Below are 23,892 nucleotides of genomic sequence, written 5' to 3'. Positions count from 1 at the left end.
GACTGGATAGGTAGACCACCCCTTGAGATAAGTTGTATCAGCCACTTTTACTCCCTAAAAAAATACTCCCCAACAAAGTCAGAATCGGACACATTGGAACTTGTGCCCCTGCTTTCACCCACAAAACTCCATGGACGTTTGGAACAGTAGTGCACATTGATATTACTATTTTATTTCTATCACGCTCGTACAGTAGTGTTTCAGAGCGCAACAAGGCAAGGGAGGGGAACAGGGGAGAACAAAACAGTGAGCTTACTAGGCCCAGTGACCTTGAGAAAGCGCATGGGAGAGCGGGAGGGGGAAAAGTGCATGGAAGGGGGAGAAGTGGGAAGTGCGAAGCAGAGGAGAAACAGAAATGACAATAAATGGTAAAAGCAACAAACTGGTAACAGTGGTAGTGCAGCCAGCAATTTGCAAGTGCTAGGTTTAAGGCAGCAGACAGGGTAGGTCTGATAAGTGCAGGAAGAAAAAAAAATGGGGGGGGGGTTTATAGGTACAGATTCAGGACCCCCCCCCCAGTGCAAGGTGGGGCCGGAGGCAGTGCGAGTACCTCCTGAGGAGGTGCAGTAGGAAATTTGACTTTTTGGAGACCTCAGAGATGTGGGTGGAGAAGGAACAGGTGGAGTCAAAGATGACCCTGAGGTTCTTAGCCTCGCAGGTGGGGGGGTACGAGGAGGGCCAAGGGAAGCCATCCAGAGAGTGAGTACCACATAGTACCATAGGATGAAACAACTGTTATTACTGTGTGATTGGAAGAAGTAAACCTGTATCTTTGAATGTGTATGAATAAATGGGTGCAAAGGAATAAATATCACAAAAACATTAGTTTTCCAGTTAGAATTTACCTTTACTTTTTTTATAAAACACTCATGTTTGGGGAATTGTACTGATATTTTTACTCCCTAAAAATTATTTTACTCCAAACAAAATACTCCCACTTCAAAATCTTATATGGAACACTCACTAGACCGTTTTCTGAGAGGTTGGTTATTTATTGTGCATTAACAAGACGCTTATACGTCAAGTAAAATTGTTTCAAAGCTCCCACAGGGCAACAGGGAGGGAACATGGGAGAAGGGAAGTGGCCCTACTAGTCCTTGTGAGCATTCAGAATGTTAAAGTGCAGAGAGAAGCGACAAGGGAGGTGGGCAAGTGCTAGGGGTTCCACGGAGGGAAGTGCTAGGGAGTACGTTTGCAAGCAGCTGTTAATTGCCTGGCAGAGAACACTTGGTTAGAGTGGTCAACTGCCAATCAAATAAGTGCTGGCCTGTGATACAGCACAGGCCAGTGGATGCCCAAAGGCAAATGCTGGGAGTGGGCAGAGCGTGAAGGTGTTTTGTGTTGTAGGAGATATAAGGCCCCTGGTCACTAATCTCAGCGACTGAGGGATTTAGCAAGGGAGGGAGGGCGAACGAGTTGAAAAGTAAAGTCTTTAGTGGCTCCCGGAATTTGAGATCGGCTCAAGACTGAGTGGAAGGGGAGGCTGTCCCAGAGGATGGAGCCAGCCGAGGAAAGAGATCTGCCACCAGTTTGTGGTTTAGAGAAGCTATTGACACGCAAAGAGTTGGCACTGGATGAGCATAAAGATCTGGAGGGAGATTTGGGGAGAGCCAGTTGTAGATGAGTGGTCCCCTAGTTTAGGGATCAATGTATCTTCGTCACAGTACTTTGAGTGGATGACTTGGTACTGTTCTTTCTCGTCCCAGTACTTTGAGAGGACAGCTCAGTGGAGTAAGCCCAACCTGTCCATGTCCCAGTAGTAATATCATTGTTTTAACAGATACATAGAGGAACCTATAGGGGAAGACAAAGAAGAGGAAATGAAGGAATCCCTCCCCATGAAATTAATCCAGCGCTGAGTACCACCCCCCCGGGGGCAGGGGCTCTATCTGGTAGCAGCCTCTCCTCCCTGTTCTCATGGAAAGGGTTTCTCCCCTCAGGGAGCAAAGGACGACATGCAATTCATTACAGAATGCAGCAAGGGTTTTGAAAATCTACAAACCAACCACCAGGAAGCAGTCAAAATATTGAAGTACAATTCCTGGGCCCTCTGTACAACAAAACGTACGTTGAAAAATATGGAATCGGACAATATATTGTCGGCAGCTAAGTGTTTTTATTTACAGGCATCTACCGAACACTAATAATTAGACCAGGTCATGAAATTTGACTCCATTCTGTGAGGAGGCACTGTTTTTTTTTTTTTTTTTTTTTTTTTTTTTGGTGTGGTATAGCTTCTAAACATAACAGCCTTCTTCCCGCCTGCCACAAATTAACTGTCTTTTAATCACACAGTCCTCCAGGTGGGCAGCAATGTTGTGTTAATATGGTGACCTGTTGAACTTTATAGCACACCACACACATCACACTTTGTACTGTTTTCTGGGGATTGTGAGGAACCTGATGGTATCTTCCCATCTACTCCCCTTGGCTCTTCCTCTCAGGTGGCCAGGCAAAGGCCATCTCCTTTTTGGATCCTGATTCTGGGGTGCATATGTGAAGGAGGATCACCTGGGTGGAGGGACCTCGGGCAGTGGGAAGAGTATGTCTGCAGGTGAGACATGGAATCCCCCTTTCAAGAATGAGACTTAACATCACCCTGCCTTCTTGGGTATTGTAACTCATCAGGCTGGAAATCCTCTGTAAAAGAAAAATGTTTCACTTTCACGTTAAAACTGTATTTATCCTCTAAACCAATCGCTGTCCACTGGGTCATACTGCCCCATCCAATGACAGCTCTTTCCCTAAGTGCCATCCCTGTGCATTTATGAATTTTCCATAAAACTTTTGAGTGTTTTAGACAAAACCAATACCGACAGCACGGATCGGCTGCCAGCGAAGATCTTCATTCATTGTCCGTCAAAGTTTCGATAAGGCCTGGTCTTTGGCCTGCTTCGCGCCTTTCCACCATGTCCGAGGAGAAGGCAAGCAGGGGCCTCTTCAATCTATGCGCAAGGGAACATATTCGTGGAAGATCCATCTTAAATGCTTATTGCCTGCATCCGGACCACGATGAGGAGGGATGCGAGGTGTGCCGTTCTTTCTCAAAGAAAACCAAGAAGGATCGCTACGACAGGCTGGCAGCATGGCTCAAATCGAGCAAGGCCTCTGACTCGGCCTCCGTGCAGAGTCATGCCTCACCGAGGCCAATCCGAAGAGCGAACTCCCTCTGGGTGGAGGTATAGATCCTTTGAGAACGCCCTGCACGCTGGGGTCCAAGAGAAGTTCAAGCTCCAACAGTGGCTTTGCTGCTGATGCGGGGTACCAAGTCGGGCAGAGTGCGATCGCTATCACCTTCAGTCTCCAGTGAGCCTGCCGACGAAGGTGGCCTAGTTTAAGGGAAAGGCCTTAACCCCGTCAAAATCGACAAGGGTAAGTCTGGGGAGGAATCGTCAAAACTAAGACTGCTCAGCCATCCCAAGTCATTCGATTCAAAGAGCCTCGACGAGCGCATCGCTGACAAAGTCAATGACGACTGCATCGAAGGAAAGCGGGTCTGCAAAGGTGGTACCTGTTAAGGCCACACCATGTGTGTCCCTACCCATGAGGCGTGATCCAGCTGCAGAGACAGCGACTAAGTTAGGCGCCCTGGGTTTGGGGGCAAGGCCCTGTGACGGCATCCCAGAAGCCTCCATAGGACGACGAGGCGCCCTGATGGAAACTTCACGGGAGGTGGACCCACGTGCTAATCCAGATAAACTGGAGCAGATTTATTCAAGATTCCACGACGGCAACAATGATTTGTCTATGATGCAGACCTTGAGGGGGGGGGGAAATCTGAGGGCGGTGAGCCTTCTTCCCCTGCACACAAAAGGGAACATGTTGGTCCTGATCCTATACCACGGGCTCCTTTCACCCCTCAGCCGAGAGACGAGTTGCTGGATATTCTAACAACGCTGGTCTTGGCGATCCAGCAGAGGATGCCTCCTGCACCGGGGCCTACACCACCACAAGAACATCAGGAAACCCTGAGGGTTGAGCCCTCCTCGTCAGAAGAGAGTCTAGGGAGATGCTGATCCTTGACATCATCCGACTCCTCTGCCACCACTGCATCGCAACCTCACTCCAACCGGACCCTCGGCTCAGCACACGGCTACAGGCTCCGATGAGGACGACTTTGTGTCAGCTGACAGGGAAACGCTGCACGCGGACCGCCCCCGATTGGGCCTCACCGGGGGATTAAGTTGGATCATTTCATTCCATGATGGCCAGGGACTGTACCCGAGGAAACTGAGGAGGGGTTCCTCTACCAGCGGCGTGAGTCCAGAAGAAAGACCTGTCTGTCCCTTTCTTGGATGATATATGAGAGGAGGGCCTGTCGCTAATGAAGAACCAGAGTATGGCCCAGGCCAAGCATGACAGATTGGAGAAAAGGTACAGAGTACCCGATTCAGCTCCCAGATGCTCTCTGTGGTCTCAGCTGCAGCCAGGAAGCGCTCAGCAAACACATTGTCGGCAGCCATGGTACGTCCAGACCGGGAGGGGAAGAAGCTAGATGATTGCAAGAGAATAATCTACACAGCAGCCTCTACCATCAAGGCAGTTAATGCCCTAGCCATTTTGTCCCGATATGACCAGGAACTTTGATTCACGCTGGCTAGCATTCTAGAGTTCCTGCCAGAGGACTAGAAGGCAGAGGCACTCGAACGGTTTCAAGAAGGGGAAGTTGCCTCGGACAATACCATCCGTGGCAATGGACATCGTGGACCTGGGATCCCGCCAGATAAGGACTAGCGTGTCCCTCCTTTGACAAGCGTGGTTGTAGGCAACTCACTTCAACCTCAGGCTAAGGTGCTGGATATGCTGTCTGACGGTGAGAACCTTTTTGGACCAGGCCGTTGAGACTCTGAGCCATAAAGACCAACATGTAGATGGCACGCTCCCTGGGAACCCTACAATGTCGGCTGTCTTCCTTTCGTTCATCCACAGGCAAGTCGGGCAGATCGTCCAAGGGATCTACCACCCTGTACTGATTTTAGCGCTCCTCCACTCAAGCATACAGGGGTCGCTCTGAAGGCAGTGGAGGACAGTGTTGGCTCCGCCCACAGGGCAGGGAATGACCCCTCACCACCCCCCCCCCCCCCCCTGCCCCCCCCCCCCCAGCAGGTCTGAAACTGCCGTGACCGCGGCCCCACACTTATGCACCCCAGTGGGGGGCTGGCGAAATTACTCAGCGTGTAGATCACCACTGACAGATGGGTGCTGGACTCTCTCGGGAGTTCAATGCAGGTGTCCTCGTATTCCATCAGTGCCATGGCAGGAACACTACCCACAGTTTCTGCAAGAGGTGCGTGCTATGTTACAGAAGGGGGGATCAATAGAATCCATTCCCGGCGTCTCAGAGGCTCTGGAGTATACTGCAGATACTTTTTGGTTTGAAAGAAAACTTGTTACGTCGATTCAACAAGTGAGTTGCAGAAATTTCGAATGGTCACATTACAACATTGTTCGGCTAGCTAGAGGAAGGGTGTTTTGACTGTTCGTTGTCCAGGGTCAGCACTACCAGTTAAAGGCTCTGCCCTTTGGCTGAAAATCTGCACCCAGGGTCTTTAGAATGTGCCTGACCCCCGTGGCTGCACATCTTTGTGTACAGGACATCCACATATACCCTTACCTGGACGATTGGCTTGTGCGAACCCGCTCACATGCGCTGGCAAGCAAGCACATATTGAGGACCGTAGTACATCTGCAGCTTGCGAATGTGGGATGCTCTAAACTGTCAGTCCTGCTTAACGCCATATCAGAACGTGCCGTTTCTGGGTGCCTGGCTCAATTGAGTAACGTGATTGGTGCCCCCAGCACCCTCCAACCCCCCAAGAGAGGGTAGTGGCCATACAGAGGAAAATCCAGCATTTGTCATTGCAGACCGCAGCAGGCGGGCCATCAAGTCACTGCTGGGCATGATGTCCCGCTGCATCAGGTTCGTCCCCCTCTGCAGACTGCACATGAGGCCACTCCCGGACTTCCTGGATGTGAGATGGCGGCAAGTATCGGAATTTTACAGACAAGATCTCCTTCAATGAGTTGTTTTGTCGGGTGATACAGTGGTGGGGTGCATCTCGTCCAGGGTACTCTGTCAGTTGGATTCCAGAGGCTTCTGGCAACCAGAAGAGCAGGGCCTCCACATCAAAATCCTGGAACTTCGGGCCGTATTTTGGGCCCTCCAGTCTTTTCTGCTATTATTGGTGGGCCAGGCCGTGAGGATCTTCATAGACCCCACCATATTCTCCATCCAGAAACTAGGGGGGTGCTCTCCCGCCGACACTCCAAGGAGGCCCAGGATCTGTCGCCTTGGGGCCATCCGTCAATCCTTTTTCACCTAGTGGGCATTAAGAACACCAGCGGGGACTCGGAAAGCTGTGTTTTTTTTCACAAGTGGGAACTTTGCCAGGACCAGGTGGATCTTCTGTTCGGCAAATGGGGTCAACCCCAGATGGAACTCTTCGCAACGGCAGTGAACTCCCAAGTGCCAGAGGTTCACCAGCAGGTTCCTTCAGCCGAGGAGCATGAGGGACATGTTCCCGTGGGAGGGGCGGTTCCTGTACACTTATTCAGTTTCCACTCCTACGTGTGATCAACACACTCCTACAGTGCCACTGCAGGATAAAAATCGTGGCGCCAACGACAAATCTAGTATCTGTACCTTCTGTCTCAGTGGCCCCATCCATCAGGCTGCCACTGTTCCTGAACCTTCTGCACCACGACCCGGAGTCTCTGAACCTGAGTGCATGGCTCCTAGAGTTTGGAGGTTATGCTTTGCCTGCAGAATGTAAGGACATCATGGCCAGAGCCTCGTCAACGCTGAAGTGCTACATCATGCACTGTCATCGACTGGCTAACAGGCTGCTGCCAGGCCGGCGAGAGTCCACTCCACCAGAGCCATTGCAGCAACAGCGTTTCTCTGTTGTGCACCTGCTCGACATCGGCAGGGCTGCTGCCCGGAAGTCCACGCACACCTTCAAGAGGTTCTACTGCATCGACAGGGGTTCCAGGGCGAAGTCCCGAGAAGGCCAGGCGGCGTTACACAACCTGTATGTTTGAGGGGAGTCTGTTGAGGTGAGTGTTTAGTGCTTCTGTTGAGCCTTGCCACCTCCCGTGGTTGTGTATATGTACTGCTGTGTAATTGTTGTTCATGAGCATGTAAATCCATGCCCGACCCCATGCTGTAACTATAGTTCTCTGGCATGGATTCACATGCAAACTCCCCTGAACCACCCACACTCGCGCACCTAGTCAATTTCACCACTGTGGTACTGAGACGAGGAAGATGCCTTTGGAGGGTCAGGCATGTCCAGTTAATTGGTGCAAATGCAGTCGGCAACGTTTTCTACCCGCAACCCATTGACGGCCACAGGTGCTTAAAAGGAGGGCCCCACAATGTGGAAGGGAGAACCTGCCTGGAGAGAAGGCACCAGTGGCAAGGAGCAGTCTGGAGCGGGGACCAGCGGGGGGGTGCCAAGTGTGTTGGGGGGGGCAGGAGGGGGTGTCCCGTGACCCGAGCAGGCCTTGTGAGGATCGGTGCCCCAGCAAATCCCTGAGCTGTGGTCCCAGCTGGAGCTGGGAGGATCGGTGCCCCAGCAATTACCTGAGCTGTATGTTCACAGCTGGAGCTGGGGAGCACGGAAACCTAACTGCCGCGGGACGCTGCCAGGTTTCCCCAAGTGCTGGCTAGAGCTCACGATACGTAACCCGGGAGGAAAGCGGAAGACTGCAGTGAGAAAGGGAACACTAGTACCGGGCGCTACAGGGGCGGGAATTTAACATGAGAATGGGGTTTGGAACCTGAATAAAAACATTAGTATTCTGGGAGATAAAATTGAATACCTAGCATAAGAGAAGATATGGACCGATTGTGAAATTTCCTCACGTGGAAAGTGAATGATGTGCTATGGTGAAGTAGTGAAACCTGCTAAAAACGCATTGAAAATCTGTAAGGACTACTTCTGAATGAAGTGAAAGGCAACTGCGAAAGACAAGTTGCTGAACTTGAATGGATAAAGTGGAAGCAAGGTGGTGGAAGGGGGATGTACACCACAGAAAAAAGTGAATACCGGTTGGTGCAAAGACTCAAGTTGCAGATACTGACACTGGTACAAGGTGGAAAACCTGTTGGTCAAGGAAAACGCAAAGCTTCACAAAGTGCCAAGGGTTATCAGTTGCGTGACCTGTAATGGGTGGACCGAGTAGCCTGACTTGGGAAAGAAGGCTGTGCCATGTAAGTGTTAAAAGTAAACAACTGTGGATCAAAAGGTTAAGTTCCCAAACACTAACCCAAGAAGCAAGACCCGGAACAAATCCTCCAGAGACGCGCCGCTTAGATGCCACGGAACAATGAAGAACACGGAGCCTGAACGGACCCCGTTTAAAAGGAGTTAATAAATCTTCAGTTTCAAGAATCAAAAGTGCTTGCGCATTTCGATTGGGACATATACAAAGGACAAAAGACGATCTGACATTAAGCAGGAAAACCATTATGGATCTATTTAAACAGATACTGAGGTTGCACTACATACAAAACCAAGATTTGTGGGTGGTGGAACCCTGTGACACAGGTCGAAAGGACTGTACCTACACATCAGGTCGGAAGTTCTAAGAGCTATGCCCTTGCAAGAATCAGAAAACCTTGCAGTCTTGGGATATTATCTGACAGAATCCCAGCATTCTAGGGAGAAACTAGATGAAGATAGAAAAACGTACACAAAAACTTCTGAAAGATGAATGGGAGAATCCACCAGTAGAAAAGCACGGATAAATGGGCAAGAACAAGAACGCAAGGAATCAACAGGTATGAACAAATATAAGGAAAATTCACAAAGAAAAGGGTTCAGAGATGAATCTCCCAATAACCGAAACCACTGGATCCACAAAGACACATCATTCATCCAAAAAGGAAGACCAGTATGGACTTACAAAGGATGGTCTATCGGGGACGGATAAGGACAACAAACTGACTTGGATCGTTTGAAGATTTATTTTGTAAAAATTGTTTATACAATTTACTCAAAAAAATAGTAAACAGTCCTGGAATCCAGAGGATTATAAAGTGAAGCTGAAAGCATTGTTGAAAGTTAAGACACTTGAACTGTGGTGAACTTGGGGAAGGGAATCCCAAGCCTTTTTGTGGAACTATTTGAACTTGAAGTTGAAATGAGCCCAAGCAGGAAGATCAGAACTTTTTGAACACTTGTTTCTTTTGGCGCTGACATCCCTACACATTATATATCTTTAGCGGGATTCGAAATTGAGGGGAGCTGGGAGCTATTTAGTTCCTGCTTCTAGCATAGTAGAGACTTGTTAGCTTGAAACCAACGGCTACCAGGAGCTACTTTTGGCTCCTAGGGCAAAATGATGCCTTCCAAACATGTAAATGTGACTAACTCTTGAGCATTTGAGAATGTTGCTGTGGCGTTAAGCACCTGTTCCAGACCCAGGAACGGGGGTTAATGGCCCAGCGAGGGCTTTAACAGCCATCCCACCCCCTGGAATGAGTGCTTAACACCATTAGCGCCCCGGGTTACCAAAAAGATTAATTGAACGGGATGCGCAAGGTATTCCGTTCAATTACTGAAATTCTTTTCTAAGCGGGCTGCCATGGAAAGGCATGGTAGGGCTTTTTTGGAGCTCCTCTCTCGTGTCCATGGCAGCCGGGGAAGCTGCTGAGGCGATCTGCGCCACCACAACAGGTAAGCGGGGGTGTGAGAAGGGGGAGGGGATAAAAAAGGGAACAGAGGGTGGGATGGGGAACAGGCGGGACAGGTAGCCGGTCGTCACAGTATATAATGCAGGCTTGCACTGGTGGTTCAAGCCTGCGTTCCTAGCCACCTGATTGGCTGGCACCCCCTGCCAGGGTGGTACCAGAACAATTAGAACTCCTCTAATACCCATTTAAACACAATGGTTCTTACAAAATGGACACAAAGTTAAAGAGCATCTCTGGTAGCTCCTGGTTTCCCTGCGATAGATCCTGCCTATGCCAGACACTCGGGCGTTGATTTGAGCTCCTGTTCATTGAATCTCAATTTCGAACCCTGCTTTAGTTGTGAGGGCAAGTATAGGTTTTGGGCACCCAAACTTTTAAGTTGAACTCACTGACCAGACTCTCCTTACTTTATTTAGGTGGGGAAATCCCACCTTCTCATAAGACAAGTTAGGCCTTACTCTATCCTGAAATAAAATAGTCCTTTTTGTTAAGAAAAGTTGATCTGTTGTCTGTCTTGCAACACGTGGACAATAACGTGACATGCCACAATGTCGTCTTTTGAAATCCAGTGACAGATTTTTATTTTTTTGGTACTGGAATAATTCAGTGGCCAGACGGTGCGAGTAGTTCCTTCGTGGTGGTAATTTAATAGATGAACATTGTATTATGACCTTTCAAATGGTATTGGTCTTTCTTGGGCTTTGGAGCGTGCAAGAAGTTTGGGGAAAGGGCATAGTATTCAGAGCATTGTGATTAGCCTGCATTATAGGGCGTTACAGACTTCGTGTTATTGAAATAGTCAAAGCCCTTTAATGTTACTACTTGGGGTAGTTTAGCAGAGGGAGGTTAATTGTAGAAAGTTACTTGGGGGCTGTAATTGGCAAATGGGGATTGTTTTAGAGGTCTCAATCGGTCTGGGTTTGTAAATGAAGAAATGATTTGTTCTAAGGCCCCTACAGGCCAAATACTTCATCTGTACATTTGCAAAACCAGACCAAGTGGCTTTGCCAAATGTTGTTGGTTTTAGTTTGTGGGTCGGGTCGCTTGTTCACTACAGCTAGGGTAAAGATGTGTGCCCCTTGTATTGTGACAAGTAATGGTATAGGAAGCTACCTGGCACAATCCTAGTGATTGAGTAAATTCAAAGATCCATCCCTCACTTTTAGTTTTTATCTTCTGTCCATCCTGCCGTTTCACTTTGCATGCCTTTTTATTTCAATGTGAAAATGCAAACTGTCAAACATGTATATGTGCATCAAAATACAGCTGCACTGTAATGCACATCTGGGCAGAAATGTCTAATGCGTTGGATTTAAATGTTCTTATGATTGAGCAGAAGTGGCAGCAACATTTAATTAGAATGAAAACAATGTGTAAACTATGAACTAAATAACCGTATTCAAAATACATTCAGCAACAAATAGTGGACGATATGCTGTTGAAAATCACTCTGGGAAGTCTAGCATCAAGGGTCACAAAACATGTTGGCCATGCCTCTGTTGCTTGTTGGTATGTGTGCGGCTATTGTAGAGTAAGTAGTGTGTTCTTCTGCAAGTCCATACATGATTTTTCTTCTCCAGTATCGGACTTTAAACATTACACGTAAGCAGTTGAAGGTGTGCTTTTGAAATCTTAAATTTGCATGTTGGTGGTAAGGGTTTCATTATGCATTAGAACAACAAACCGACCGCAACAGTGTACAGCAAAGAACTGGCGACTTATTCAAAGCTCTGCTTTCATGCAACCGAGTGCATTTCCTTACAGGTTTGTTTCAAAATGTTTTTCTTTATTCCTAGTGGTTTGGTATAACACAATGCCAGCGGCCGCAAATGTAGGCAGCATCTGGTTGGTACATGGAGTGATGGAGAAAAAGAAAATCATATTCAGTATTTTTCCGGTTGGCAATATTATTCGTTCACTTTCTTCCACTTCGCAGCCATTTGTTGCCACCCACTAGAATGCTTTAATAAATATCCCGTCAGACACCGCTCATTCTCACTGAGGTGCAGCTGCCCGCTGCTCACGATCATGACTGCACAGTTCTATTAATGCTAGGCCCCGTCCTCTTTCCAGATATGGACCAAGCTTAACTGCTTCATGGCGGGACAGCTCACAACCATGGAGCGCTTCCAAAACCATGCACTCCGTTCTTCTGTCAGCATGTGCCTCGCTCCCTTGCGCTTTTGGATTGGGATGATTCCGACAATACGCCTCCTGGTTGGCCAGGAAGCAACAATCTCTATGGTGCCTGGAACTTGAAAGTCTGGGTATGCATTCTGATACGTCTAATTGGCTCAAGTATTGTTGAGCAAGCCCCGATTATGTACTTGGTGACTATCTTTGATTAATTTCATGCCGCAATGTTACTAGTTGCCATGCCAAACACCTTTTGTTGCCAGCATCCCAGCTATTTTCTCTGTAGATTTCATTTTGGCCACATTAATTGAGCTTTTGTGCTGCGCAGTACCACAGTGGTCTAAAAGCATCTATTGTGGTCTAAGGTTTAGTGCGATTTGTGTCCCTGACCCTGAGATCACAAGACCTTTAGTGGTCTGTAGTAAAATGAGAATTGGGATGGGGAAATGGAATAGAATAGATGGGGGGGGGGGGAGAAGGGTTGCTGTGAGGAGATGGAAGGGAGCTTGAGATGTAAAGCATGATTCGAAACATGTAAATATTGAATTGTCGATGCAGTATTTGTGTGCATGAGGGGCTGGAAGTCCTGGGGCTATCCTAGGTAAAGTGAGACATTTGGTCTATCCATTTGGTGACGTAGCAGGGGTGTGGAATATGTTTTCAAATCCAGTGCCCAAGGAACCAGATGTTAAATCTATTTGTCCTGTAAAAGAAATCTACTTACTCTGGCCTAAATGTATGGCACACTGTCGGGAGCAGGTTCATGTTAAAGGACCTAGTGGCTGCCTGCTGTGGTTGGTCACTGAATGGCGTTGCTGTGGTGCCAGGAGCAACAGTCCTCATCGAACCACATTACCTTGCCTGACATTTAACCGCTATGGAATACCCTGCCAATCGGATGCCGCGTGGCTCTGATGCCTGGGTGCTGCAACATTTAGTTCTGTGCGTACGACGCATGGCGCTTCTCAATGCATCTGTTTAATGTGACGGAAATCTATGTAGTGCTTCTTATGACTATTTGTTCTGGCGTTTTGGTTTTGGCTTGCCGTTGGGACTACCCCTTTAAAATGGTTTTTACCTGTGCATGCAGATTACCTGTATTTGATCTGGCCTGCATCAAGGACCCTGCTCCTTGTCTTTCTCTGTGGTTGCTACTCAACTTGAAACCTGCCGACTTGTTGAGATTACTTTGTGCCATCCCTTGCAGCACTGCCCATATTTCCTTGGACCTTAAAGTCTGATGAGCTCTGAGGGAGAGCAGACTAGTTTCTGCATAGAAGACCCCAGTGTGCTTTTGAAATGTTGGAGTGAACATCCTTCCCAGGCTAACCGCACTCTTTTAGTAGAATCCTTCAGCTGTGCAGGAGTGGCACCCTGCAAACTATATTTCGCCCCTTGGGGCAATGCTATGTTGGTCAGGTTTTCTGGCCTACTATGCATTTGAGCTCCAGGCAGGAGGTATCCTTCCCTGATACTATGGCCAGTGACCGATCTCTAGTTAATTGCTTTCAGTGGGTAGCTGGGTATTCCTGGATAGTTGGGATGGCCTAGGTTACCCAGAAATGGTAGACAGGAGGTCAACACACATAGATTTGAGAATCCTGCACAGTAGGAGAAAGGCCTAGGCTTCACAATAAAATAGGCATTTGAATCCGTTGTATTTACACTGGATTTCCTTGTTGGTGTAATTAATGCAAGTGTTGGTGGTGTAGGATGGGCAAATGTTAATGTGGCCATTTTGTGGTTCTGCACACCACACTTACCTTGTCAGTCGCTAATGGTTGACTGCACCGGGCTTCCAGCTTCCCTGGCGGACACTGGAAGACGCGATGTGGAGCTGCCTTGAGGCCCTGATCCAGACGGGCTGCCCTGGTTACATCGTTGCCAGGACCAATCCAATCTGAGGTGGGGCGGGGGATGAGGGAGGGAGTGGGTGCAGTGGGAAGGCAGGCAGGAAGAGGGCTGTGGGGGACACACGGGCAGAGGCTGCAAAACACTAAAAAAATGGAAAAAGGGAACAAAGCAGCTCTAAATGCTCAAAAGGCACTCATCAGGTCGGATTACAGCTGGGAATAATTGCCTGGGTGTCTTCCACATTTGGCGGCTGGAATTTTATCTATAGTTGGTGCCCTTAACTGGTGTAATGAGTATAGTCTCCTGGGGATCCCTAGGCTTAAGGATGCAGTCTCGGATAGTGTACATCTTGAACGAAGAGGCAGTCAACTTGTCGTTTCTCTTAGCGAGGATCAGATAACGAGCCCATTTGAATTGGGAAGACCATTAACCTAAATGCAGTGAAGAGCTCTTAGCAACTGGTTTTATTAGAAAGTGACTTTTCTGGTTGACTGAACTTTCTGGTGTTGGATTGCTTTCTTTTGCCTTCAGGGTTCAGGGATTTGGTTAACTTTTTGAGTTTCCGGTCCCCTATTTTCATGAGGGAAATGGTCTGGTCGAACCATTTGTTTTTGTCCTTTATCATGGTTTTTTCACATTTGAAGATGTATGGGGGCTATTGTGCGAAGTACAGTAACGATGGCTCTGTTCAGGCTCGAAAGCGTCTCCATGGTCTTTGCTGTGTACAGGCTCTCTTGAGTTGCAAATACGTTTTGTAGTGTAAAGTCCATGTTTGCCCATTAAGGCTTCTATAATTTATGCACATTTTTACCTTTATTGACTTGGGCAGAAAACCAATTAGTGCTAATTCACTTCTGATTTCCTGATAGCTGTCGCAGTGGTCTGTCACTGAGTGGTGGCCACTTCCCAGACAGATGTCGGCCTTGAATTTCTGGGTCATAGATACAGTGACAAGGATCATTTGTGTTTAGGCAACTGCGTGTTGCAGCTTGTGACAAGTGAAAGGAGGACCTTAAACAAAAATGTCTATGGGCAGTAAAGTTCAAGCCAGGTCCTGTGATTAACTGCCAGCCAGCGTAAAAACCAATGCTGTGCTATCTTGTTATTCCGAATTGTTGGAGAAGAGATCTGGTACTGAGGAATGCCCACGATTGTTACTGTTTCAAAAGTATTTACTTTTTTTTATTTTTTTTTTAAACATGTTTTTATTCATTTTCACAGTTATGAAGAATATCAACATCAGTGACTTCCCCAACTTTCTCCCACCCCCCCACGGAAGAAGTTCCGATCTCGTGTCTTTCTTCCGGGAACTTTACATGCTATATATGTCCGAGGTTCTAATGTTATGTGGGCACCATTGTGCCATATAGTCAGAGTTCAGGTATTCCAGAACCGGTCCCCACTCCCTCGTAAAGGTGTTCTTCTGGTCCTGTAGGTGGTTTGTAATCTTTTCCATAGTCATATAGGACCAGACTTTTTGCAGCCAGGTGAATGCCAGTGGTGGGTCTCTTTTCGTCCAATTTTGCGCTATCGTTGCCCAGGCCGCGATTACCAGTCCCATAAAGCTTCTCCATTGGGATATGGTTAGTTTCTTGGCCTGTGAGTCTTTGAATCCGCATAGCCACACCATCTCCCCCATCTGGGCAGCCACTGGGATTACATTAACAATTTCCTTTTGCACTTCACTCCAGAAGTCTTTTACTCCCTGGCATTCCCACCATATATGCTTCCAGGTGCCCACATCCGAGCACCCCCTCCAACAGCTATCTGAGATGTCCGCGTACATTGACTTTAGTCTCGCTGGGGTATAGTGCCATTGGGTGACTATTTTCCACCACATTTCCCTGGTTTGGACGGCCCTGGTGAGTTTGGGGATGCCTGCCCACAGTTCTTCCCATTGCTGTCTGGTCACTTCTTCCCCCAGTGTGGCCTCCCACCTCCTCTATGTCCATTTTACTTCTTCCTCTGGTGTGTTAATATATTTATATAGTGTGGATACTAGTTTTTTGTCCCCTGGATTGGTTACTATATACGTCTCGAATGGTGTGAGGTCCCTCGTGGCCGCCTGGAAGACCTCTGGTGTGCTCAGCCAGTGTTTTAATTGTTCATATTTGAATCTGTCTGCTTCTTTTAGTTTCCACATAGATTTGCACTCTGTGAAGGATCTAATTTCTTTGTCTATGAACATTTCTCTGATCTTTCTGCATCCTGCTGCCTCCCACCTCTCAAATCTGCTTGGTTCCTGTCCTGGGGGGAATTGTGGATTCCTGCAAATTGGAGTGAAAGGACCCAGTGTGGTGGTCATTTTTCCTCTCCTGGTTTGGTCGTCCCAGGCTTTCAAGGTGGTCTTCAAGATTTCACTGATTCGAAGGTTCTCATGTCTGTGTTGTGTTTGCTTCCATAGCAGATCCTCCAGGGGGGGTTCTGGCGGCCGCCCTATCCTGTGTCGCCCAGATTGTCTGTTGGTTCTCCCCCAGCCATTCCTTCAAAACCCATAATTGGGCTGCCTGAAAGTATTTCTTGAAGTGGGGTAGGGACATTCCGCCAGCCTTTATTGGTGCCGTGAGGATGGTTCTTGCTAACCTCGGAGGTCTCCTGTTCCACACAAAATGTGAGACGGCCCTTGACAGTGATCTGAAGAAAGAGTCGGGGACCGACACCGGCAGGGCCTGGAAATAGTAGAGCACCCTTGATTTTTATAGATTGTATTCTCCCCCACCATGAGATCCTTAGGGGACTCCACCTCTCCAGGTCCTTCCTGATTCTACTCAAAAGGTGAGAGTAATTACTCTGAAAGATCATGTCTACCCTTTGCGTAAGTGTCACCCCTAGGTACTTTATGCCTCCCTCTACCAATTTCAAGTTTAGCTTACCCGCCGCTGTTTTTAGTGCTTCTTTGCTCCCGGCTAGAAGCATGATTTCTGATTTCCCCCTGTTGATCTTTAGGCCAGAGATCCCCCCAAATTCCTCAAGTATTTCTATGGCGCTCTGCATGGAATGCTCTGGGACCTCCAAGGCTAGCAGCATGTCGTCCGCATATGCCATGACTTTGTGCTGCCTGCCCGCCATCTCTATCCCCCCCACCCCTTGTGATTCCCTTATCTTAATTAGAAGGGGCTCCAGAAATATAGCATATAATAGTGGTGAGAGGGGGCAGCCCTGCTTCGTGCCCCTTCTAATCTCCACCCTGTCTGTGACTTCTCCATTTACTGCTATTCTTATCACAGGGGAATTGTAGTTAGCTTTTACCATCCTAATGAACTGCTCCCCGAATCCCATGTGGCCCAGTGTCTTAAAGAGGATGGACCATTCCACTCGGTCAAATGCCTTTTCGGCGTCTAAGGAGAGGAGTGCTGCTGGTTTGTGGGTAATACCAATTTTTTCTATCAGGTGGGTTACTCTTCTTAGATTGTCCTGAGTTTGCCTACCCGGGATGAAGCCTGATTGGTCTGTGTCAATTAAGGTCGGAAGGAGGGGTGACAGTCTGGCCGCTAGCACTTTCGTATATATTTTAGTGTCCAGATTTATTAAGGCTATCGGGCCTTGTGGAACACGAGGACCTTCGCCTCATTCATGGATGGAGTCACATTTCCACTGTCAGTATTTAGTAGCCTGGTAAGGATCGGCATTAATATATCTGCATATTTCTTATAGGACGAGGCCGTATAGCCATCCGGTCCTGGGGCCTTTGAGCTAGGAAGACTTTTGATTGCCCTCCTAACCTCCTCTTCAGAGATCTTTTTTTCCAAAGCCTGCCTTTCCCCGTCTGTTATGGTCGGTATAGGGATGGATCGCAGGAAGCTATCTTGTTTCGCTTCATCTGGGTGCTCTGTTTCATACAGTTCTTGATAGAAGGTTTTAAAGGTGTCCCCAATATCCTTAGTGTTTGTGTGTGGGTCCCCTTGTGCATCCTTGATGTTCAGTATTGTCGTTGCTTTCTGTTTATCTCTGAGTATTCTCGCCAGATATCTATCAGCCTTATTGGCCTTGACGTAGTATCGCTGTTTCAGGTAGAGGAGGGATTTCTCTGCTTTTTTGTTGCGGAGCATTTCTATTTGACCCTGCACGTGCTTCATTGCTTTCTTGAGGCTTTTTGTGGGATGGATTATAAGTTCCCCTTGGATTTCAGCCAATTTCTTCTCGAGTGTTCTTTCCCATTCCTGGTGCTGTTTGTCTTTGGCTACCTTTAGCGCTATTATATGGCCCCTTGTGACCGCCTTAAAGGCTTCCCATACTGTTCCCAGTGGGACCTCTCCATTGTCATTGTGTTCAAAGTATTCTTTAATTTTGTCTTAGTTCCTCCCCCTGAACCAGATCTGTTAATATGTCAGGGGGCAGTTTCCATCTCCAAAGGCCTCTCCCATTGCCGGGGGTTTGAAGATCGATCCACAGTGGGGCGTGATCTGACATTGCTATTGAACCCTTTTCAACCCCCTGGATCCTCCCAACTAATCCTACTGATACCCAGAAATAGTCTATCCTCTACATCGTGTTATGCACGTGCGAGTAGTATGTAAATCCACATTCTTGTCCCTTCATCTCTCTCCAGACATCCTTCAATGCTAACTGTTCCATTCTTTGTCGAAGTTGTTTTGAAGGGGCCCCATGTACCTGTGATCCCCCTGCGCTCCTGTCTTGGCTGGGGCACCAGGCCAGGTTCAAATCTCCCCCCATTATTATCTCACCTTTCGCAAAGTCTTCCAGTTTCCCCAGAGTGTCTCTAAGGAAACCATCCTGCCCCGTGTTTGGCGAGTAAATTGTAGCTAGGGTGAATCTGTGATCCTCATATGATATATTGGCAAATGCGAATCTCCCTTCTCTGTCAACTCGGGTTTCCACAACATTTGCTATCAGACCCTCTCTTGCCGCTATCATCACTCCCGCTCTTTTCCCTCCTGCATTTGCCTGCGCCCAGATCTTGTACCCTCTGAGGCGTACTTTTTTTTTATCTAGGGTCTTTGTGTGTCTCCTGGAGGAGCAGGATGTCCGCTTTCTCCCTTCTCACCATAGTCTCCACTTTTTTCCTTTTTACCAGAGAATTCAGGCCCCTGATGTTTTGAGAGAAAATTCTTAGCGTCCCCATCTTTTCTGATCTACCGTTTCTTGCCTCGTTCCCCCATACCAATGCCTCTTCCTTCTTCCGTAGTTCCCCCAGCCGGTCCCCCCCCTCCAACTCCCACTTAACTTTAAACCCAAATACAACTTTGATCCCGAGGAGGGCCCGGGCCCCTAAGGTTGCTTGGGCGTTCCGCCCATCGCTCCCTGCCCTCACATAGCTCAGGATCAACTGTGCGGGGATTCCTAAACCCCAGTCCATCCTTCAACCTCCGCCGATTCCCTTCCTATCCCTGGTCCCCGCCGGGCCTAGTAGTCTATTGTTCCGAGGTTTACTGCAGCTTCCCTGCTGTCCTCCCCCCACAGTGCGAAGTGCCTACCTGCCTTCACTTTTCTCTTTGGTTATCACCTAATGACAATGATCCCTCCCTCCCCCACCCTTCCTCCTCCTTTGGCTAACCTCCCCCCATCCTCTTGGTCTTTTTTGCGGATCCCATTTTGATCTGGCCGCTCTCACTTCCGTTTCATCTGTTTGTATGTCCATTATGTGGAGGCCTTCCTTATACGAGGTCACTCTTCTTTGTTTGCCTTCCCACTCAAAAAGTAGGCCGAAAGGGAATGTCCATTTATATCTGATCTTTCTTCACTAGTTCCCTCACCAGTGGGCCCATTTCCCTTCTTTTCAAGAGTGTCACGGAGGCCAGGTCTTGGTACAGTTGTATATCCACCCCATTCATTCTTATGTGGTCCAGCTTCCTTGCCTTCCTCAAGATCTGTTCCTTTTGCTGGTATCATGTGATTGCCGCCAAAAAGTCTCTTGGTCTTTCCCCTGGGGCGCCGGTTCTTTTTGGGCCCACCCTATGGATTCTGTCTATCCCTATGTCTTTAGAGTCTTGAACTTCAGCTATATCGCTGAACACTTCTTGTATTGCACTCTTGAGGTCTTTATCCGTGACGGTTTCTGGCACAAACTTAATGCGAATATTGGATCTGCGGGAGCGATTCTCCAGATCTTCACATTGTATTTCTAAGTTATGTGTGAGTCTCACCAGATGTTCTTGAGTTTCGCTATTCTGTTTCGCCTCCTCATCCAAATTTTGTACGATCTTCTCCACCGTATCCGTCCTTTCCTCCAACTTTGCGACGTCCACTTTCATCTCCTGTACTGCCTGCTTCATCTCATTCCTCAATGAGGTAAATTGGTCCTGGACTGTGGACATAAATTTGTCTTGGAGTTCCGCGAACCAGGGCCGCATATCGTCCTTTGACGGCGGAAGGAGGGAGCTCTGATCTGTAGTGCTTATGCCCATTGTGGGGGCGTCCCCTAACCTGTCTTTTGGGGGCGCCGGTGTATCCGAAGACCACATTTGGAGGAGACTTGTATCCTGTTTGTGTGTCTGGGGTGTAGATTGCGAGATTCTCCCCTTCCCCTTAGCCCGTGACATCTTTGCAGGTTACCGAAAATATGCACTTCCTTTGGGTGCCTCTCCTGTGTCGGCCGCCGCGGGAAATACTGGACCCCCCTCTCCCTTTTGCCTTTAGGGTCCCCGTTGACTGTGCTGCTTCAGGCTGGGGTTGCGAGTCTTTGCCTTAGACCTGTAGGTGGTCTCGACTCATCCTGGGGTGTGTGTCTGCCGCAGGGGCATTAAAGATGATGCTGGGTCTCCCCCGCCATTCCACTGCCCCCCCTGCTGTAGCTCCTCTGACTTATGCATACATTGGGTGGGGGGGGATACACCTCGGATCTTTGGTATCCCGCCCCGCAGACCCGGATTCCTCTGCCTGATGGGCAACGGGGCCCCACACAGTCACCCTCACCTTCGAGGTCCGCCTCTCGCTGCTTGCTCGGCGGAGGGGCTGGGAGGACCCCTGCTCCTCCTCTTTGTCTCCCCTGTCGCTCCTGGGTTCCCCTCACCTCATCCGGTGCCGCGGAGCTTCCGATGCTCGTCCGCGGGCGATTGGGGCAGCGGTCCACGCTCCAGAGCCTTCTCCGCCACTCCTCCCTCCGCCGATCCGCTCTCCCCTGCGTGCCGCAAGGGGTTGCCCACTCGTCCTGCTGCGGCGGGCGGGGGCGGAGCTCCCTGCAAGCTCCCGGCTCCTCCGACGAATCCGTCCAGCCAGGCCTTCCTTAGATGGGGTTAGGGGTGGGGTCCCACCCCCCGCGACGGGCTCCCCGGGGGGGGGGTCTGTGCGGCCGAATTTTACTCAGTGCCACGCTCTACATGGGGGGAGGATTCCGCCGAGCATCTTGTTCCTTATCGCTCGGAATTCTCTCCTTGTGGTGCTTCTTTGTATGCGGCCCGGCGGGAGAGCGATCTATTCGCAGCCTCCCCTGCCGGCGGCCATCTTGGAGTCCCAAAAGTATTTACTTTTGACAAGAGAATCTGTGCTTTTTTTTTTCTTCTACTTTTTTTTTTTTTTTTTTCTTCTGCAAGAGCATTCCATTTCCAATCTAACCTTATTGGCTACATGCGTTGTTTGAAGTGGCCCAGACGGGCCAATTTCTTGAGCTTTCCAGCCCCACATATCAGGGTGGGTTGGATGTACTGATTATGGATGACCACTTAATGTCTATATTCTTGTTGAGGTGCTATTTGGAATAATATCCTGTTAATGCACTAACATTGTTCTAAACTTTTCTAAGATCATGGTAAATGTTCTGTGGTGTATAGTTTTCATCAGCTCGATTTGCTGGATTAAATTTACCTAGTCTTTTGACCATCCTGCTGTCCACGTATGGGCATTCACTCTGCAAAAGGTCAGAATTTCATGTCTGCTTGTTGAAGCACTGTTAAGTTGGCATGCATCCGCTTCACTGGAAGGCCACTTTTTTTTTACTTTAGTTAATGATTCTTAGTTCAAGCTTCGTTTCTTGTACTGCATTGTCAATGCACCCTTCATTGATTCTTTATTTGAAAAATGTCTAAGATGGCTAAATTAACTCTTGATTTTGTGGATACATGTTCCAGACCAGCTTTATTGATCTGTTGTATTTACCTGGTATGGTCTCCTACTGAAATCTCCTGAACTAAGTTATCTGGAATCTCAAGATCAAAGTTGGAAGGAGTCTTATTTTCTTATATGGTGATGTAGATTCTAGCTTCTTGCCCACTTAGTTTCCGAGTGACCTCCACAGCTAGTTTTTCCAGTACTTTATTTTTTCTACCTCCGTTTTCTAGTCTGAATAAAAAGTGCAGGGATCACAATTCGGAATTGTATCTGAGAAATGTTTGCCATATAGTGGCTCTTCCTCAGGCAATATGTTTTAAAGGTGTATATACTTTGGTATTACTGTGCTCTAAGCGTGATTTAACATTGGTGGTGCCCATGTGTGATTATGCTTATTTGGGTGTATTTCAATTTTCTCAAATTGAATTGGGCTGGAAGTCAGTTACTACTGCAAGAAAGCATCGCCTTTCATTAAATATTAGTGAAATTGTTTTTCCCCATTGGCCTTGCACATACAAGCCACCTTTTCAGTATCATGGTTGCACTAGTTGCTTAGTTTGATCTTGTCCAGTTTAAATGCTATTCAAATAAATTAACTAAATTGTGAAACTACAATACTCGGACTAACAAATGTAACTAGTTACTGCAGTATTATTTTTAACTGCTGATTGCGTTTGGAATGAAAGTATGTGTTTTATCACTTGGGGAAACAGCATTTTTTCATGGCCTACATAAACCTGTGAACCTTAATGGAGACCTTTATCTTTTCAGGTACATTTTAAAATGTCTAACGGTTATGAGGATCACATGGCTGAAGATTGCATGGATGATATGAGTAGAACAAATCTGATTGTAAACTACCTCCCTCAGAATATGACTCAGGATGAATTGCGTAGTCTCTTTAGCAGTATTGGTGAAGTTGAATCTGCAAAGCTTATTCGGGACAAAGTTGCAGGTATTTTTATTTTTATTTATTTTATTTATCGGATTTATATAGCGTGTTAGGCATGTGGGGAATCATCAGGGCGCTGTAACTCAGTCATGGGTTAGGCAACAGATTACAGATGCCATCTGAAAAAAATGCTTACTTTAGTGGAGTTAGTAGGCGTAAGATTTGCAAAGTGACTTCACACCATCGTAAAATAGCGGCAATGTATTGTTGAAGTATAAAGTTGGGCTGTGAGGCCATATGTGTCTTGTGAGTGCGGATGAGGTTACAATTAATGTACATCTCTGTACTGGTGCATCCTGCCAACCTTCATCCAGAATTCTGCAATATCTACATTACATGTTACAGGCATGAGCGATTGAGTAGGTTTTATCATTGCTGTGCTCAGTGCTCCAGATAAGATTATGGTGGGAATATTTTACTCCCTATCTTTTAGGGAGTAAAAATGTAAGTCCAATTCCTAATAATAGCGGAATTTAATAAGCCAATAGAAATGCTGGAAAACGGTATTTTTGTAATTATTCCTTTGCACCTAGTTATTCATATACATTAAAAGATGCATGTTTACCTCTACCATTCCGGCAGTAATAGTTTCTTCCTGTTGTGCTATGTGCACGACTGGTCCAAATATATCCATGGAGCTGTGTGGGTGAAAGCGGGAGCACAAGGTCCTACATGTCGCTTTCAGACTGATTGTTGGGAGTGTTTTTACTCCTTATTTTGGTGAGTATTTCCCTATTTTTAGGGAGTAAAAGTGTCTGATACACCCCTGGCTGGCTCTGCTGTTAAACTAATAAAAAAACTGGTTTTGAAGGTGGCTTAAAGGGTTATTTCGCAAACGTTTTCAGTTCAGGTCTACATCTTACTGCCCTCTATGGCTCTGACATCCACTGAATTTTTTTCTAATTTCCTTCCAAAAGTGATTTCAGGATCCCACACAAATTAGATTTTTCTCGCATCATTTTTTTTTCTTGCTTTAGTTACACCGAATACGCACATTTGGATGTGTGCATGAGTCCACTGTGACCCTTGAGTTCAGATCTTGCATTGCAGTTTGGGCTAATTCTTGCAATAATATATAATCCGGGCATTCCCCTAAATGCATGCATGATTATCTTTGGGGACCAAATCAGCATCTGAGTTATCAAGGACCTTATTTGCTGACTGCAGTATGTGGAGCAGCAAATGGTCTCTTCTCATGCTTTTGGCACATTTGTTTTGTAGAAAGACGTTTTAGAGCAGATGTTGC

General features: G+C 47.5%; 1 protein-coding gene across 4 annotated transcripts in view; it reads left to right on the top strand.

Moving 5' to 3' along the window:
- ELAVL1 (ELAV like RNA binding protein 1) overlaps positions 1-23,892 on the top strand; it is a 288,733-nt gene that overhangs the window by 59,786 nt on the left and 205,055 nt on the right. For all 4 annotated transcript variants that reach the window (XM_069649668.1, XM_069649667.1, XM_069649666.1 and 1 more), the window contains one exon: positions 22,466-22,649. In XM_069649668.1, the coding sequence (XP_069505769.1) occupies positions 22,478-22,649 (172 nt within the window). In that variant the 5' untranslated portion in view covers positions 22,466-22,477. The remainder of the gene's footprint in view (positions 1-22,465; positions 22,650-23,892) is intronic.

Source organism: Ambystoma mexicanum, chromosome 1p, assembly GCF_040938575.1.
Source record: "Ambystoma mexicanum isolate Mex_15411 chromosome 1p, UKY_AmexF1_1, whole genome shotgun sequence".
Classification (NCBI taxonomy): Eukaryota; Metazoa; Chordata; class Amphibia; order Caudata; family Ambystomatidae; genus Ambystoma; species Ambystoma mexicanum.
The sequence above is the reverse complement of the archived record's forward strand: the minus strand, read 5'-3'. Positions and strand labels throughout refer to the sequence as shown.